This window comes from Schistocerca serialis, chromosome 2 (genome assembly GCF_023864345.2).
Source record: "Schistocerca serialis cubense isolate TAMUIC-IGC-003099 chromosome 2, iqSchSeri2.2, whole genome shotgun sequence".
NCBI lineage: Eukaryota > Metazoa > Arthropoda > Insecta > Orthoptera > Acrididae > Schistocerca > Schistocerca serialis.
In genome coordinates this window covers 564,163,558-564,180,014 of record NC_064639.1, presented here as the reverse complement: position 1 = coordinate 564,180,014, position 16,457 = coordinate 564,163,558, and the positions used below count along the sequence as shown (strand labels likewise).

The 16,457-nt window shown below is 39.2% G+C and overlaps 1 protein-coding gene across 1 annotated transcript in view; it reads right to left on the bottom strand.

Annotated features, from left to right (window-relative positions):
• Positions 1-16,457, bottom strand: part of LOC126457564 (uncharacterized) — a 332,561-nt gene that overhangs the window by 184,303 nt on the left and 131,801 nt on the right. The window contains exons 8-9 of the mRNA XM_050093978.1: positions 7,394-7,464; positions 2,445-2,618 (exon numbers count right to left, since the gene is read on the bottom strand). Of these exons, the coding sequence (XP_049949935.1) occupies positions 2,445-2,618; positions 7,394-7,464 (245 nt within the window). The remainder of the gene's footprint in view (positions 1-2,444; positions 2,619-7,393; positions 7,465-16,457) is intronic.

Sequence of the window (16,457 nt, the reverse complement as noted above, 5' to 3'; positions counted from 1 at the left end):
TGTCTCTTGAAACACAGGATGATCAGTTCCTATGGAGATAGTCCTCGATTTGTGAATGTGAAGACAAAATTCTGTTCCTAGCAACACATCAATCTTTCCAGGTGACCAAAACTCTAGATCAGCGAGTTGTACATTTGACAAGTGCCATGTACTGGGATCAATTACTTGTTCAGGCAAGGTGTCAGTTACCTTTGGCAAAACTAAGCATTCAATGGAAGACATAAAGTTGCTTACGCAGGAGCACACTAGTATAGACACACGGTGTTTTGTTTCTGAGTGGGTTGCACCTATTCCTTGAATCGGTACTCTGCTGTGTCACCTTTAAAGTGTGAGGCGTTGTGCACATGCTTCCGATATGAAGCATGACTGTGACCCAGAATCTAATAAAGCATGACAAGTCTGCCATTTCCCACAGATATCCTGCAACCCTATTCTCGCTGTTGCAAGGAGTATTCTTTTTCCTGGACTGATCTTCAGTGAACAACAGCTCGATGTAGTTGACGGATGTCTGACATTGTGTGTGTGTTGCATGTCACCTGTACACTCCTTCCTTGGTGCATCTTGTGTCCATTGTGATTCTGTATGTAATAACGTGCGGTGTTGTTTACCACAGGTATGACAGGTAATGGAGTTGCATTGGGAAGCCCTGTGATCATTCTTCAGACAGTTGTAGCACAAGCTGCGCATCACAACATACTTGCGTTCACAACACATGGCTTGAATTTGCTGCACTTGTGTAGCGCATGAGGCTGGTAGCACGACACATGCAGTATTTGTAGCAACGTATGTCTGTTTCAAATGCCCAAACTGCTTGGTACAGGGTGCATTCTGATGTTTATTAACAGTTGGGCCGTGACGTTGTGGTGCTATATTCTTGGCCATTTCTACAGATTTACATATATTCTCAAGAAAGGCACAAGCTTCTTTAAATGTTGGAAAGCTACTCGAACTCAGGCTGGCTTCAAATTCTGTTCTTATAGAATGTTCAACTCTTTCTATAAGGAGCTGTGATGTAATTACGTCTTCCAAAGATACATCTAGCTGTAATGCCATCAGCGCATGCACATTGCTTAAAACTTCGTTTCGTAGTGCACGAAGTTCACTTGAACATGGCTTTGTCATTGCCGGTGGTAGCGTTAGCAGTTTCCTTAAGTGTGCTCATGCAATCAGTCGAGGATTATTATATCTATTACAGACCAAATCAAAGGCCACCTTAAAGTTAGTAATATTCACAAGGAGATGGGCAATTACATTGTGTGTTTCACCTGTTAATGTATCCAGCAAATGATTGTACTCTGCAGGCTGAGCCTCCGTTTTGTTCTGTCGACACTCATTGCTGCCATTCCGCCAATGGATGGCTGTCGCTGCATGTTACTTTGTCAAATCCATCACAATATGGCCCGAAGGACCAAAATGTTAGTGTCCACAGATGAAAACGTAAATTTACCAGAGGACCATGAATTGAAGAGAAATGTATAATGGTTCGAATCCATTCAGATTGTAATAAAACATGAGAATTGAGATAATCACTTATTATTCATAGTTAAGTTAACAATCAAAACACACATCATTGCCGTTTACATGGCACCCGCGGCCACAAGCTAAGGAAACCCGCCCGACTGACAGCCCATTCACCATTGCCAAATATCGCCAAAGCGAGTGTACTGTTAGGTGCCCTCAGAGGGGTGGCCCACTGACCACTGTCCCTCATATACAAATACCTCCAGAGAGGGCAGCACTGTCCAGAGACTCAGTCAAATGTAACAACAGAACATTATTCTTTTCTAACCCTTTAAATTATTGTGTATGATTATTTATATATTAATATTTCTTATTGGGTCCATTGGATAATGGGTAGTTTACTTACTTGATTCTGATTCTGAAGATGTCATAATTTTTTAAGAATTCCAGTTACTGCAGAAATTTCTGTATACTCAAAGGTTGAACTTCCCATGAGCCCCTTTACTCTTTATAACGCACTGAACAAGTTCTGTAACCTCGGATTTGGCATGTTACTGTTTACACATGGTATCTGTTCAGACTGACTCAACTCATTAACTCTCCTGGCAAGTAAGATGGTAAGGAGCTCTGGTTGCCCCCTACCACTCAAACTACCAAGAATTTGTATGTGACTCAGATTCAAACTAATAGTGGTCAATCAAAGCAGTACCCCGCAAAGTGTACAAGCCTAATACAGTTGGTCTGTAATACATTTCGCAGAAACCTTCTACAAAATGTACAGTTTTCCTCTGTTCCATACCAACTGTTTTTCCAACAATGTTCAAGTTTTGTTTATCTTTGCCTGGAGAGAGAGGGGAAAAACAGTCACCCTTTCAGGTTTCATGAAAAACTTGTACCTAAAAACTTGTCCCTAAATAACAAGTGAGATAGGTGCAAAAAACTTTAGCTCAAAATTAATGAGAGACAAAAAACAAACTGCTCACCTGAGGTGGTGGTTGTCCTGTTAACTTCCTCCTGGTGGATGAGACATCATCATCTGGAGAATGCTGTTCATATATCTGTGACGTTAATGTACTGGTTGGTGAACTGCCTGTCTGTGTAGATGGTAAAAGTGTAGTTTCCTGATCAATATTGACCACACCACTTGTCTCTTGTTCCTAAAGGAGATAAGACAATTACTACAGAAGCTATTATCAGAACAGTTAGGGCAGAATGACTATGTGGTTTCTTCAAACTCTCATACTGCTGACATTTTCAAGTAAAGCACCCTAGCTGAAATCAAAAATACAAAAACTCTTCCTGGTAATTTAGAGTATTACAATTAATTACTGAGACATATGCACAGGAAGGAATACTACTTCAAACTAAGCTCAGAAGCAACAGAATGTAAAGGCAGAACATTGAGACGAATTAAGAAACTGCACTGAAATTGACATGACAGAAAAGGAAAGAGAAGGAGAACAACAGCCAAAGCAACACAAAAGTGTATATGATATCTAATGAAACTGAAACATCAAACAGATGTACTAACAAGCAGGCACATAAATTTGGTCTCAAAACAACTACACATTAGTGGATCATCATAACATCAATGACACCAGCCTTTCTGGCCTAATTATACAATACAGACCTTACCAATTGTATGGGTGGAACATTACTACTTTATGGGGATGGGAAAAAAAGTGAGGAGGGTATTAGTAATTTCAGTGACAATGCAAAGTGTTTGCAGCCGTGGCACAGGAAGTTGTTAGCAGCTCTCGGGTGAGATGGTAATGGGCAATAAGTGCAGTGCTCCTTTGCATTTGATTAGTGGGGCTCACTGGAGTGTTAGGTATATGAGAGATAAAGCACAATAGATTTATTTGTAGATCACCTGTCTGTGGACGTATAGGCAAGGCTTTCAGCACAGTGAGTAAGGAGTTATTCATTTTGATGATCTGCCATTCTCAGGCCACCCAAGAAAACAGTCACATCATTTACCAACTCCACATCTCTCTCTCTCTCTCTCTCTCTCTCTCTCTCTCTCTCTTTACGTGCCAGTTATTCATTTAAATGATTGGATGAACGATCCCTGACAAACTGTGACCAAGGGCAAGGTTGATTATCAAATGGTGCAGCATGTGCAGAGCACAGCATGGTTGATTTTAATGGCTCCTTCACAACCTGTCACAGCTGGACCCCCCTCCAAATATTAGCTTCTCTGTATTGCACTGGTAGGTACTCCCTTAGCATTTCCTTTTGTTCCACAATCATCTTGGCCTCAAGGTATGTTAGTCCTGTTCTTCACTATTGTCTGCTCTTGTTTGCATCCCTTTCCATCCCCCCACCACAAACTTTCTACCCCTCAATAATGCACTCTGGCCAGCTCACTTTATTTACATTCATAGGTCTATCCACTTATTCTCTCTACTGTGTCATTCTCCCTCTATTCAGTCCTCCCCTTCCCACATTTACAAGTTCTGCAACACTATACAATGTGACTGTCTTCCCCTACATTGGATCAATCTCAGTTGGGCAACATTCCTGTTCCCTTCCCTTGTTGTTCAACCCTCTCCTAGACTGTGCCTCCTCTTCTCCTTTGCCAGTCTCTTCTCCTTCCCTTTTTGTCTCTAATGCACTACCCTACACACAACCAAACGGCAGGGTCACAACAACATAGCGGTTTACCTGTGGTGTGGTGTAAAGAGGAGGGAAAATTTTGGAAGATTAGCTATAATTTCCTATCTACTGCTTAATGACTCCAATATATATTGTTTATTTGCTCAATTTGGTCTTCACAAAGTTACAAAGCAACACTTATAAACACGCGCTTTGTGTATCAATATTATCAACACCTTCTATCGCTGTAACTTTTCCAGAGCAAAAATTATTCTGTAACAGTGCTGTCTTTTGTGGTAACAGATTTATATGGACGAAATATACTGTGGTGATCAAATTATGAAGTGAATGTCAAAAAGAGATTTTGACGATTCTAACGGACACAGTTCAATAAACCTACTTCTATCCTTACATGAATACAATTCTTAAAAAATGAAAAGAGACTCTACGTTACATCCATCATTACATTAGTGGAAAGTTCTATTGGATAGACAAAACATTCTGCTCACAAAGTGGCAGCAGGAAGAAACACACACAAAAGTTATGGAATCACGAAAGTTTTCGGAGCCAGTGCTTCTTCTAGCAAAAGGATTGAAAGGAAAGAAAGAGGGATGAAGGAAAAGGGTTGATGAGTTTTAGGAAATGGAGCATTGGAGACTTACAAGATGGAATGAGAAAAAGACTGACTGTTGGGGACTGCACTGGGCAAGATTTAAAAACCTGAGGGCTTATAGGTAGAAATACGATAATCTGAAAGGTAGAGATCACTGACAAAACATGATGCAGAAGTTAAGAGTGGAAAGTTATTGTGCAAAAGTTGAGAGTGGATAGCTAAGTGCATTATTCATGGTGGACAGGTGAGGGGAAATAGATAGATGAGGCAACTTCTTGGGTCCTCACATTCAATCCTGGTACAGCTGATCCCTCCAATAAACAATATAGCAGTACACCTCTTGTCATTCAGTACTGTCCTGGTCTGGAATGTGTTAATCAGCTACCACAACATGGCTATGACTTCCTAAAATGATGTCCTGAAACAAGGTCCATTCTGTCTGACCATTTCTTGTCACCCTCCTTATTTCTGCAATATCCTTATCCGACCCTATGTTCCTTCTGCACCAATTTCCCTACTCTTTGGCTCCTACTCCTTGACAGTCCCCACTGTAAGACTTGGCCTATCCACCCTCCTACCACCACCTATAACAGCCCTGTAATTGGCAAAAAATATATTTTCAAAGCAAGAGCCACCTGTGGAACGTCACTTCAGGTGCCAGCTGTTTTCTAAATACTGTTTGGTCTTCTACATTGCTATGAATACCACCAGCTTATCAGTCACAATGAATGGGAACAGATAGACTGCTTATACTGCAACACACAATGTCTTGTTGCAGCGCATGCTCTCTGACATGACAGTCTTGATCTTGGTGCTTGTTTTATCAAACTTGCCATCTGGTTCCCTCACCCAAATACCAGTTTTCCACAACTCTACAAGTGAGAACTGCTGTTTTAACAGCTCATTGGATCACAACCACCCAACTGGCCTAAATTTATGTTAATTTCCTTGGTCTCAACATTTCTTTCTACAACTACTCCTTTTCTTCACCTCCATTTTCTGTACCTTTCGTTTTCTGACTTGTCTATCCCGCCCCCCCCTCCCCCCACCCAAATCTGTCTACCATGTACAATGCACTAGGTTTTCTGATCTTACTAATCCCTGAACAATGTTTTGTTAGTAATCTCTATCTTTCTTATTACCTATCTTCCATCTTTAAGCTCTCAGGTTTTCAAATACAGTCTGGTGCAGTCCCCCAAGAGTTAGCCTTCCCTTGTCACCACGTTTGCCAATTACACCCTGACTTGCGATTCTGGATGACTTTTCTGTAACTCTCCCATTTCTTAAAGCTCACTAGTCCTTTTCTTTGATCCCTCTTCCTTTCCCTTCCACCCTCCTGTCACAAGAAGGAGCCACAGACCCCAACAGCTTGCACATTTCCTTAACGTTTATGTAGGTTTTCTCCTGCTGTAATTTCTCAAGTAGATTTTTTTATTGATTAGTCACAGAAGAACACAAGCCATGAGTTGCTGAAAGGCACATAAACAAGACTGAAAACTTCGCTAGCTTTCAAATTAGCAACACCCCTTCTCAAACACACACATAAATTTGTGTAGATACATTGTACCACCTGATTACATTACACTGGCACCGTAGCTATGAAGCTTGATTGGGAAGAGGGGTTGTGTCCGGTGGAGTAGGCAAGAGGAGAAAGATGGTGAAGAGTGAAAGGGAGAATAGGGGAAAGGAGTGTGGCTTCAGCTGCCACAGGTTGTGGTCTTGTTTGTTTGTTTGTGTGTGTGTGTGTGTGTGTGTGTGTGTGTGTGTGTGTGTGTGTGTGTGTGTGTGTGTGTGTTCCGTTATGACAAAGGCCTTGTTGGCCAAAAGCCTGTTTTGTGACAGTCTTGTTGTTGTGCCTATCTGCAAGTCAGCATCTCTACTATATGGTGAGTAGCAACTATCCTTTTCATAATATTGTTACACTCCATCCTGGATTTTCCACGGTCTAATTCTTGTAGTATACAGATGAGGGTTTCCTAGCTATTGAGTGGTATATATTTTGCAATTCAATGAAAGTGATAATGTATGATTCTGCTCTATCTGTGATGGGCCATGAGGTTTTTGAGATTTAGAATTTGTTCTGGGCAAAATCTTTCTTCACTAATACCCACTTTGTATTCACCAAGCTGATGGTCTAATTTGGGTTCTGCCCTGATTAGTAAGACTTTAGAACATATCTTGTATGTCATGTCTAGGAATGAGACCACTCTGTATTTGTTGGGATCTGTTTTGGACCCTTTCTTATGGAATGGGTGGATGAGGCCAGTCTTCTATTCATGTGGGATTTTTTCATTTATTTATCAAAATTTTTTTCAAAGATGTTTTGGAGTGAGTCGACAGCATTTTTGTTGACATTTTCCCATAGTTCAGCTGTGATTTGTTTTTCTCCTGAGGCCTTATGGTTTTTGAGATTTGGAAAAAATGATTGCAGTTTCTCAATGGTGGGTGGTTCAAAGTTATGGTTAGTTGTTAACGTCTCACAAGTCCAATTTTTCTATGGTTTCTTCACAGACCGAGAGGTTTCCGAAATATTCTGCCAATATTTTGCAATTATCCCTGTTGTTGTAGGCAATATTTCCGCTTTTGTCTTGGAGTTGAATGGTCAGTTGACTGTATTATTATTATTATTATTATTATTATTATTATTATTATTGAAATGTTGGTAAATTATAGGTATTAATTTTGTCACACATATGTTTCATTTGTTTTAATAGTACTTACATCAAAATCATTTTGATCTTCCATGTCAGGGACAGTTCTTGTAGAAGCTGGATCTATGATTGCTGCGTGTTCTGAAAATGAATACATACGTAGGTGGTAAGTAATAACATTCTCTTATTTCTCAAAGGTTTGAATCACATATCACATAACCAACTGAAACTACAAACAAAAGTTTAAACTTCTACAAGGAAATACTTCCAAAATCCCTTAGACGTTACAAATACCTGTCTTAATACACATGGCATAGGAAGGAAACCCCCTGAATAGGTAAGCAACCATTGTACATTGGCTTAGCAAGAATACGAAAAATTTCTTGATTGCAAATCAAGACAGTTACAAAAATCAAGTGACTAAATGTGTGTTTCAATCTGTCAGTCTTCTTCTTCATGCATGTATTTTCACCAGGGTGGTAATACAATAGAGACCTCTTAGCCCACATAGTCCAACAACTAAACTGTTCCTCTCTCTGGACAAATTATTTATGGTCTCCCACCTGGCTTAATGGTTTATACATTAGCACAATTTAGGTTTCATATTGTACGATGACACTTGCAAAACATGGGCTACTGTACCCCTGAATCCTTTGCAGTCCTTCCTGAACGCTGATATTTCATTTAACATAGAAATCATCAAACTTTCCTTCAAACTCTGTGGTATCATTCTTCAAATAAGTCATGAGATCACTGGAAGTAAAATATCTCCCTCTAGTAACAGAGAGTAAAACCTACTTCTTGCCATTGGAGCAGGGCCATTAATAATGCATGTGCGTACATAATAAAATCTAACATAAATGTTGTGAGGATTAAATGTATACAACTTATCAGATAACCAACAATAGGCACCAAATGGAACTCCCTACAGATTAAAACTATGTGCCGGAATGAGACTTGAACTCAGGACATTTGCCTTTCGCGGTCAAGTGCTCTACTGACTGAGCTACCCAAGCACAACTCATGACCCATCCTCACAGCTTTATTTCCACCAGTATCTAATCTCCCACCTTCCAAACTTCACAGAAGTTTTCCTGCACAGGAGAACTTCCTGGCAGATTATAAATGTGTGCCAGACCAAGACTCGAACTTGGGACATTTGCCTGTCAGGGACAGAAGAACCACCATGAAGTTTGGTAGGCAGGATATAAGGTACTGGCAGAAGTAAAGCTGTGAGGATGGGTCCTAAGTTGTGCTTGGGTAGCTCAGTCAGTAGAGCACACTTGTCTGCTTGGAAGTTTCATATCAGCACACACTTTGTTGCATAGTGAAAATTTCATTCTGGAAACATCACCTGCTTTCACCGTAAATACAAATCATGTCGACTTCAGGGAAGTGTTCTACCTTGGCACTGTCCTACTAAAATGTGTCACATTGAGGTGTACACATGGACGAAAAAACAAAAAGATTCATGGAATTTTTCTACATTTGCCCGTTAAAAATACAATTTTTTCCTACGTGAAAACACACTATACCCTTTGTGAAAGTACTTTGTTCTGTGTTAATTGACAATATAATTTCTCTCGGAGCTGTAAAACTTACCAATCCTTTGAATGTAAAGGTTTTATACACTGGCATAGAACTTTACCACACTTTAAGGAGAAGGGCGGGAGGGGAGGGGGACTGAATTTCACCAAATACCAGCACAACAGCTCTCGAAGCACTTAAATTGAGAATGTGATGGGCTTTTGTCAGGCAATCATAGCTCATGTCATGTAATCTTGCCAGCTAGTGACGGCAGATATTCAAAACAGTACACGTAATGCAGTCAGCCTATTGCAACATGACTGTGAAAGCAGTATGAAGACATAATATAGGAAAGGTTAATGGTTTAAACTGAGATACGTTCAGTATTGCTACAAGAAAAACTAAGCATTCACATTGCTTTAGAGCTTTGGCACAACTTTTCTTGTTACAGGCATTTGCATAATTGACAACTGGTTTTATAATTTCAGCTTGCCCTGCAAATCCCTGCTCATGGAGCTCCCTCACCGTTGTTTTAGTGTCGACAGAGTTTGCGAGCGTGACATTCAGTTCTGCAGTGACTTTTTGCGGCTGTCATCCTCTTATTTTTTGTTGCAATCCTCTTCAATGACCATCTGTCATGATCACTCAACATACGATAACTGTACGGGATATAAATCTTCGATACAGTGCCTCTTGAAACACTGAACACTTCAACTTCCTTGGTTACAGAAGCACCCACCACATGAACACCAACAATCTGCCCACGTTCGAATTGACTTCGATCTGACAATCAACTCACAACCACACATAACACAGTTCTGACCACAACTGACACTTGTAACAGTGTATCTGACACTTGCAACATGTTGAGAACATTGCACAGGTTCTGCTTGTGGTCAAATACAACAGCGCAACCTACATGCTTGGCTAGCCACTGCATTTATGTTTAAGCCTGCATTTCTCTTAGGGTTTCCATCACACACACACACACACACACACACACACACACACACACAAACGTGCACACATGTCCATGATGTTGCTGTGTCTTGTTATATCAGCTGCGTAATTCACATCCTGATTCTAATAAAAAAATTTAGTCAGTTCATGGAATCCACATACAAGAAATGTGCCAATGTAGCTTTTGAAAAATATGCCACTTAACTTTTCAGACCAAGATACACAGCTTGAGTTTCAAATATAGCAAGAATTGAGGACTTTATTATGCTCAAAAGTGTGTAACATTGAAGTGACAAATAATGGGTGTGTTTAATCATAGGACTGGGTCCAGGGCTGGCCAATGGTTAGGGGTGCATCAGAGGTGAGATATCTCACGTGAGCTAAGAGACCCAGTACAGATGCCATCTATCCTGAGTAGATCCCTCCTGAAGGGAATGTGTGCTTTGTGTCAAGAGTCAGGATGCAGCAAATTTTTGAGCAGCACTGTGCCATCAAATTTTGCATCACACTGGACATGTACTACAGAAGCTGTGAGGCGTACAAAGATAAAGCCATGTCTAGAACACAAGTTTTAAGTTGCATAAATATTCGAAGATGGCCAGTATCAAATAAAAGGTGAAAAACATGTTAACATCCAACATCAAACTGAACCAGTGATAACATTTCTGGACATCATATTTTCCCAGGTGCTGTGGGCGTGTTAATGCATGCCAGTCTGCCTTTGCCCTCATTGCTGTGGACATGTTGACTTGCTTCATTCAAACAAAATAGGTTTTCATGTCAATGACGTTCACGCATGTTTATCTGGGTTCACAACCAAGGATCAAACACATGTGGTGCTGTTTGCAGTAACATGTCAAAACTGCAAGAGAACGTGAATTGAGGAGAATGTTTACGTCACGTGATATACAGCTTTATAGTGTACAACTCAGAAGCAGCTTGAATGTTTATCATCTGCAGTTCCAGAGGCATGCTTGAGATGAAAAGAAAAAGTGACAAGAAGACAGGCAGGGGGAGGAGGAGAAATGTGAAAGGCAATTATGACAGTCTTTTACTATTTAGTGGGATGTGTTTTCCAAATGTCTTAGCAAGGAAACACTTTGAAATTAGCGTGCTAATTTGTAGGTGGGCAATTCACCCAAAACAGAAAGTTTCCAAGAAACAAGATACAAATTTAAATCTAGCGGCTTACAAGCATAATTTGTGTCATGTTTTCAGCTTACCATATGAATAAAAATTAATAACCAATGACAATAAGAGGAAAGATGACAAAAGCGATCTTTTCTCCAGACAAATAATTGTGCCAATAAACTCATGCTTGGCATCTGAGATGCCACAACTATGTATTTGGTACTAGGGAGTGGGATATAACAACACTGAGTACGTTCTGTTATTTAGAAGTTATAGCTAACTGTCCATTTTCACAAAGGGTTCAGACACTATAATATTTTGGCTTTGAAAGTTTCAAAGGGATACGTTTACTAGGTTTATGCACAGGTGAACATATTACTACATTTCCAATAACTGTTAAACAAATGTCCTGGCTTTGAGAGTTTTTATTGAAAAATTATTGTGCAAGCAAAATAAACGAAAATTTCGACACTGTGTTTATTTTGTAAGTTATGTAAAGTATAAAATTTTAAGCATCACAACCACCATTCAACAAATGCTGTAATCAACACTAAATGAGGCAGAAAACTACAATGACTCAGCTGCAGATAATTATCTATCTTCGGTCGCTCATGAAGTTATTCAACACTGAAGAAATACTTTAACAAACTACTAAATAGGTTGATGAAAATTGTGTCTTTGTCGTTCTGTTTATACAAATTTTGTAGTACAGATACTTAATATGTGCTTCTTCAGTAGGAGTTCAGCCTGATAAAGTCTAAAGTACAAATTATAGAGAAGGCACCTAATATGTCGCATTCAGTAGTTATTACTGTGGATCACAATTGATGCCGATTTGACGAAAGTGATATCGCAAAATGTCCATATATATTTTTTTGATCACCCAACTTAGTAGGATGCTTTGTGGACCAAAAAAGTTCAAGCAAACCACAATAAGGATGGTCCTCATCACTTACAGGCAACATAACAAACAGTATAATTTGCACCCTATTAATCAGTAGCAGACAACAAGTGCTGCAAGAAACATCCAAATAACTCCAAACAGATTTATTTATTTCTTGAATTATAGCAGTGAGAAAAACAAGCACAACAGCAGGATTTATGATTGGGTAGCAAGGAAGGAACAGCAAACAAATGAAATGAATGTGAAGAGATACATCACTTATCACAGCCTGCTAAAATCATATAGATACGGCCAATAACCCTGTAATTATTTGCGAAAAGATCAATTTTAACATCTCTGATTTTATCATTGGAGAAACTTCAAAGTCAAAACTAACACTGCATGTAAACTGAAGGAGGAGCACTGCTATTGGCTGCAGCAGGACATTAAGTGGAATCGGTGGCGATGGGCGAAAAAGTGTACCGGATCGGGATTACAACCTGGAATCTGCCTCACGGACAACTCACCCTTCCACCGAGCGCCATCTATCTGCAGTCTCTGTCCATTACACTCCTGTTCACTACTTAGAGATTGCCACAAGAGGTTGGACGTATTTTATGTGTGCTTTCACACTGAAGAAAGAGGATCTATTACCCAACCAGGATTATCAGTTATTTGAATTCATGGTGTCTGTTACTTTGAAAGAATAGACGCCACACAAATCCTGCAGCAGTGTAGTGTTTCATAGCTACGGGATCTGTGTGGCATCTGTTCTTTCGAAGAAACGGACACCGTGCATTCAGATAATAAAAATTAACAGTTTAAATACATTTTATGGCCAGTATATCCAGTTGCCTCAGATGCTCCAGAGAGATTCAGCACAGGGCAACACAGGCTCTACTATGCTAACTCAGTATTTGATAACAATACACTCCGTACAGGTGGCCAGATTAGGTGATAAAGACTCAGTGCTCAAAACTGTGTTGAATTTAGTGAAATATACTGCAAAAATGGATTGCTGAGTGCAAATGGTGTGTGCAAACTTAATGCCAAAGGTTTTAGCAGAGAACACACAAGCAGCTGAGATGAGATTTTTTAGAACAGTCCAGGGAGTAACAAGAAGAGACAGATTTAAGGAATTGATAGTTTAAATGAAAATATTAAGGAATACAGAAAAGAGTGGAAATAACATAAAGAAAGGATTCCAAAACAACTGCTGTAGAACATCCCTAAAGGAAGAAGGAATATTGGTAGACTGATGAGAAGATGGATGGATTAGTAAGTAACAATGAATCAACTGCTCTAATTCTTGAGGACGATGAAGAGGACAAGGAGGAGGAGGAAGAGGTCTGACAACCAGTGACAAGGCTCAGGTTTTCGAATATGTTCTAGAGATCAAAAGGCAAAGAGGTGAGTGACAATATGCAGGAGTTCTTTAATGTCTGAGGATTAAGGACTGACTCACATGAAGGAAGATTACTACATTACAATAAAAGGTATTTATGAAATACAAAGTGGCAATTCAGCTGCAACCACCTTAGAGTCCCTATCTGGCTTTTCTTTGTGAAATAAATGTAAGTGAAAATACACAGTGTCAAGGTTACACATACACTAATATAGACTATAACAATGTATTGGATTGTTTAATTGTGGTTTACTTCTACAAGTACGACAATTCAAAAATATTTTCTGCATTTGCCGGCGGCAGTTAGTACAGCGTGCGCATGTGCTTAACTGCTTTGTTAATGTAAACACATATCAGTAGTGATGCAGACACCAGAGCATAAAGTGTTTTGTGTACTTTCTCTCGCTGAGCTAAAAAGTCGAGTCACACTGACATTGTTTTCAGCATGAGTATGGAGTGTGACCAACCGACAATATTCCCAATTTCTTAACAATCAAGAAGAAATGGAACAAGCGGCTTTGGGAAAATATAGGAGTCTGCTTTCAATTGAGAGAACTAATCCATTTGTTGCTTGGCCTCCTACAAGCCCAGAGATTACACAACTTCATTTTTCTCCATGGGGATTTATCAAGAATCTACCGTACCAGATGGAAGTTAATGATATACCAGATTTGCGCCATGCATTTGTGCAGCTGACACAAATATTACACCTACTATGCTGTAAACCAGTCAAAGTCAAAGTTACCATACTTGCAGAGACATGCTATCAATAAATATCTCAACTATTTCTACATTTTATATTACTACAGTGTGTATAAGGGGACAAGAAAAAAAAATCCTGAATTTTTACTGGATCTTCCACTTAAAAACACATTTTTTCCCATGAAAAAATGAACTTCTTCCAAGGTGACAAAACACTTTTTCCATGATAAGCGACAGTATAGTTTCCTTCAGAGCAGTAAAAACATCAATCCTTTAAATGCTAAAGGTTTTATACACCAGTGTAGAACTTCCCGGCAATTAAGAAAACTAAAATCGGCAAGGGTAAAAGAAAAAAAGGGGGAGGGAGGGGGAGGGGGGGAGAGAGAGAGAGAGAGAGAGAGAACGCTTTTTGGAAAGATCTTTTGATGTGCAGCAATATGTACATTGCATATTTTCATATTACGATATGCTGCCTATTTTCATATTACGAAAGTATAAATTCGAATTTCGGCAAACACAGCACATACATTTCTGAAGAATTGAAATAGAGATTGCAATGCGCTTTTGTAAGCCAATCATAGCCTATGTCACGTGATCTCACCAGCCAATGACAATGAGTATTCAGAGCATAGAACACGTGATGTAGTCAGCCAATAGCAACATCACTGTTAAGTAGCAAGAACACACAAACAGGTAAAGTTAATGGTTTAAATTAATGTACATAGTGTAGCGACAAGAAAAGCTAAGCTTTCATGAATAATATTGATGTTCAATAATAAGCTACAAGAGAAGCTAAGCTTTCAAATGTAATACTGGTATTTTTAGCGTTTGTTACATTTTTAAGATACATCACACAAATGTGCCAGTAAAATTTTGAACAATGATATTAATGTCTGATGTTCTAGGTTCGAAATGATTCCAAGCGGTTTGTACTCAAAGTGTTAAGTTTTCAATGAGAGTCAAAGGCTCTGTGATTTAAGAAATTCATTGCACATTATCACACATAACATAATTCGTCTTGTGTAAAAGAAAATTTCCTTTGAAAATAATGCTTTTCAAAGAACCATTTGCAATATTTTCCCGCAACCTCTTTGATATGGGTTCGTTTCAGCAGGTTTCAGAGTGTGCCAGAAAACAGGTGTTACTGCATGTGGGCAGTTACGATGACGTAGGAAGCCCGTATTTTCGAACACATATACCGGTAGCATTAAGAGTTCTTACATAATGTCAAAAAAGAAATAGGACATCATAGGATACTCCGAGAACACAGGAATTTCGTAATACATACTAAAATGCATAATTCGGCTTAAAGGACACATTCATCTGTCCATATTTGCAATGCAATAGGCCCCAACCAGATATTAAGCTTTTCAAGATCCAAATTTTCTTGGAGTACCACATGCATCTGCGGAAACTATTAGCAAACCGACAAAAATAACTTCCTTGTTGTGCAAGGCGATTAATGCCTGACTGCCAATAACATGGAAAAATAAAATCAGAAAAGTGAAACTAATAACACATTTTGGCTTTCCACAATTATGTGAATGTATTGCAGTTCACTTCATAGCTCCCAGCCACAGAAATCCGTTTTGTTTTCATTTGATGTCTGGACTGTAAATGAAGAGAAAGCAGCAAAATCACTAAATGTAAACATGGGTCACTACCCCCCTCCCCACTTCAACCCAGACTGCTCTGCGCATGTGCGAATCTGGCAGGTAGGTGCCCCAGAAAAATGTTTCTGGGTAGTGCGACTGCTTCTTGCTTCTGCTGTAGCCATACATCAGGTAGCCAGAAGCGGAAGGTACTACTCATATGCAATTCAACTGCACATGCACAGAAGCCTGCTGGCAACTGCTCAAAACGAACTTAACGTAAACAGTTATGACGTCACGCTCATCGTAAGTAGTTGGCTGTTATGAAGTATTCTATTGTTTTTGTCCTAAAACCTTTGACACTTTTTGCTTTAGGCAGGCGCTTGTGTGTGCAATGTGTTTTGTTGTTACAAATGGCGCATTTCCTTTGCAACCTAAGTTTTATTTTGGTTTTATCCTGTTGTTTACATTATATTGCTGCAGTATTAGTCTGTAGTAGTCTTTGTTAGACTATCAGTTCTTACCAGCCAAAATTATAAAAATTTATCTCAAGACTAAAACAATGAAAAATTACCAGAATTCTAAAAATTTCCCGGGCTTTTACAGATTTTCTCCTGAATAAAAAAATTCCCGGGTTTTTCCCAGTTGTTCCAGAGTGTATACACCCGGCATTATAAATTCAACCTAGACACACGGTATTTCTCCTTTTACGAAGAGGTAAAAGCAATCTTCCTCATCTGGTCTTTAAACTGGACATTCTGACTGACAGATCAGTACATAAGCAGTTATCTATAACAGTCATGCTTTGTAGAGACAAATAAATGCATCATGAACAGTTCTCCCCCATGTCATGTTATTGGCAACAGATCTTAAACGTAATTGTTGTGTTCTTTCTCAAATTCATCCTTCATTGTGGTGATTAAATTAAAAGAAT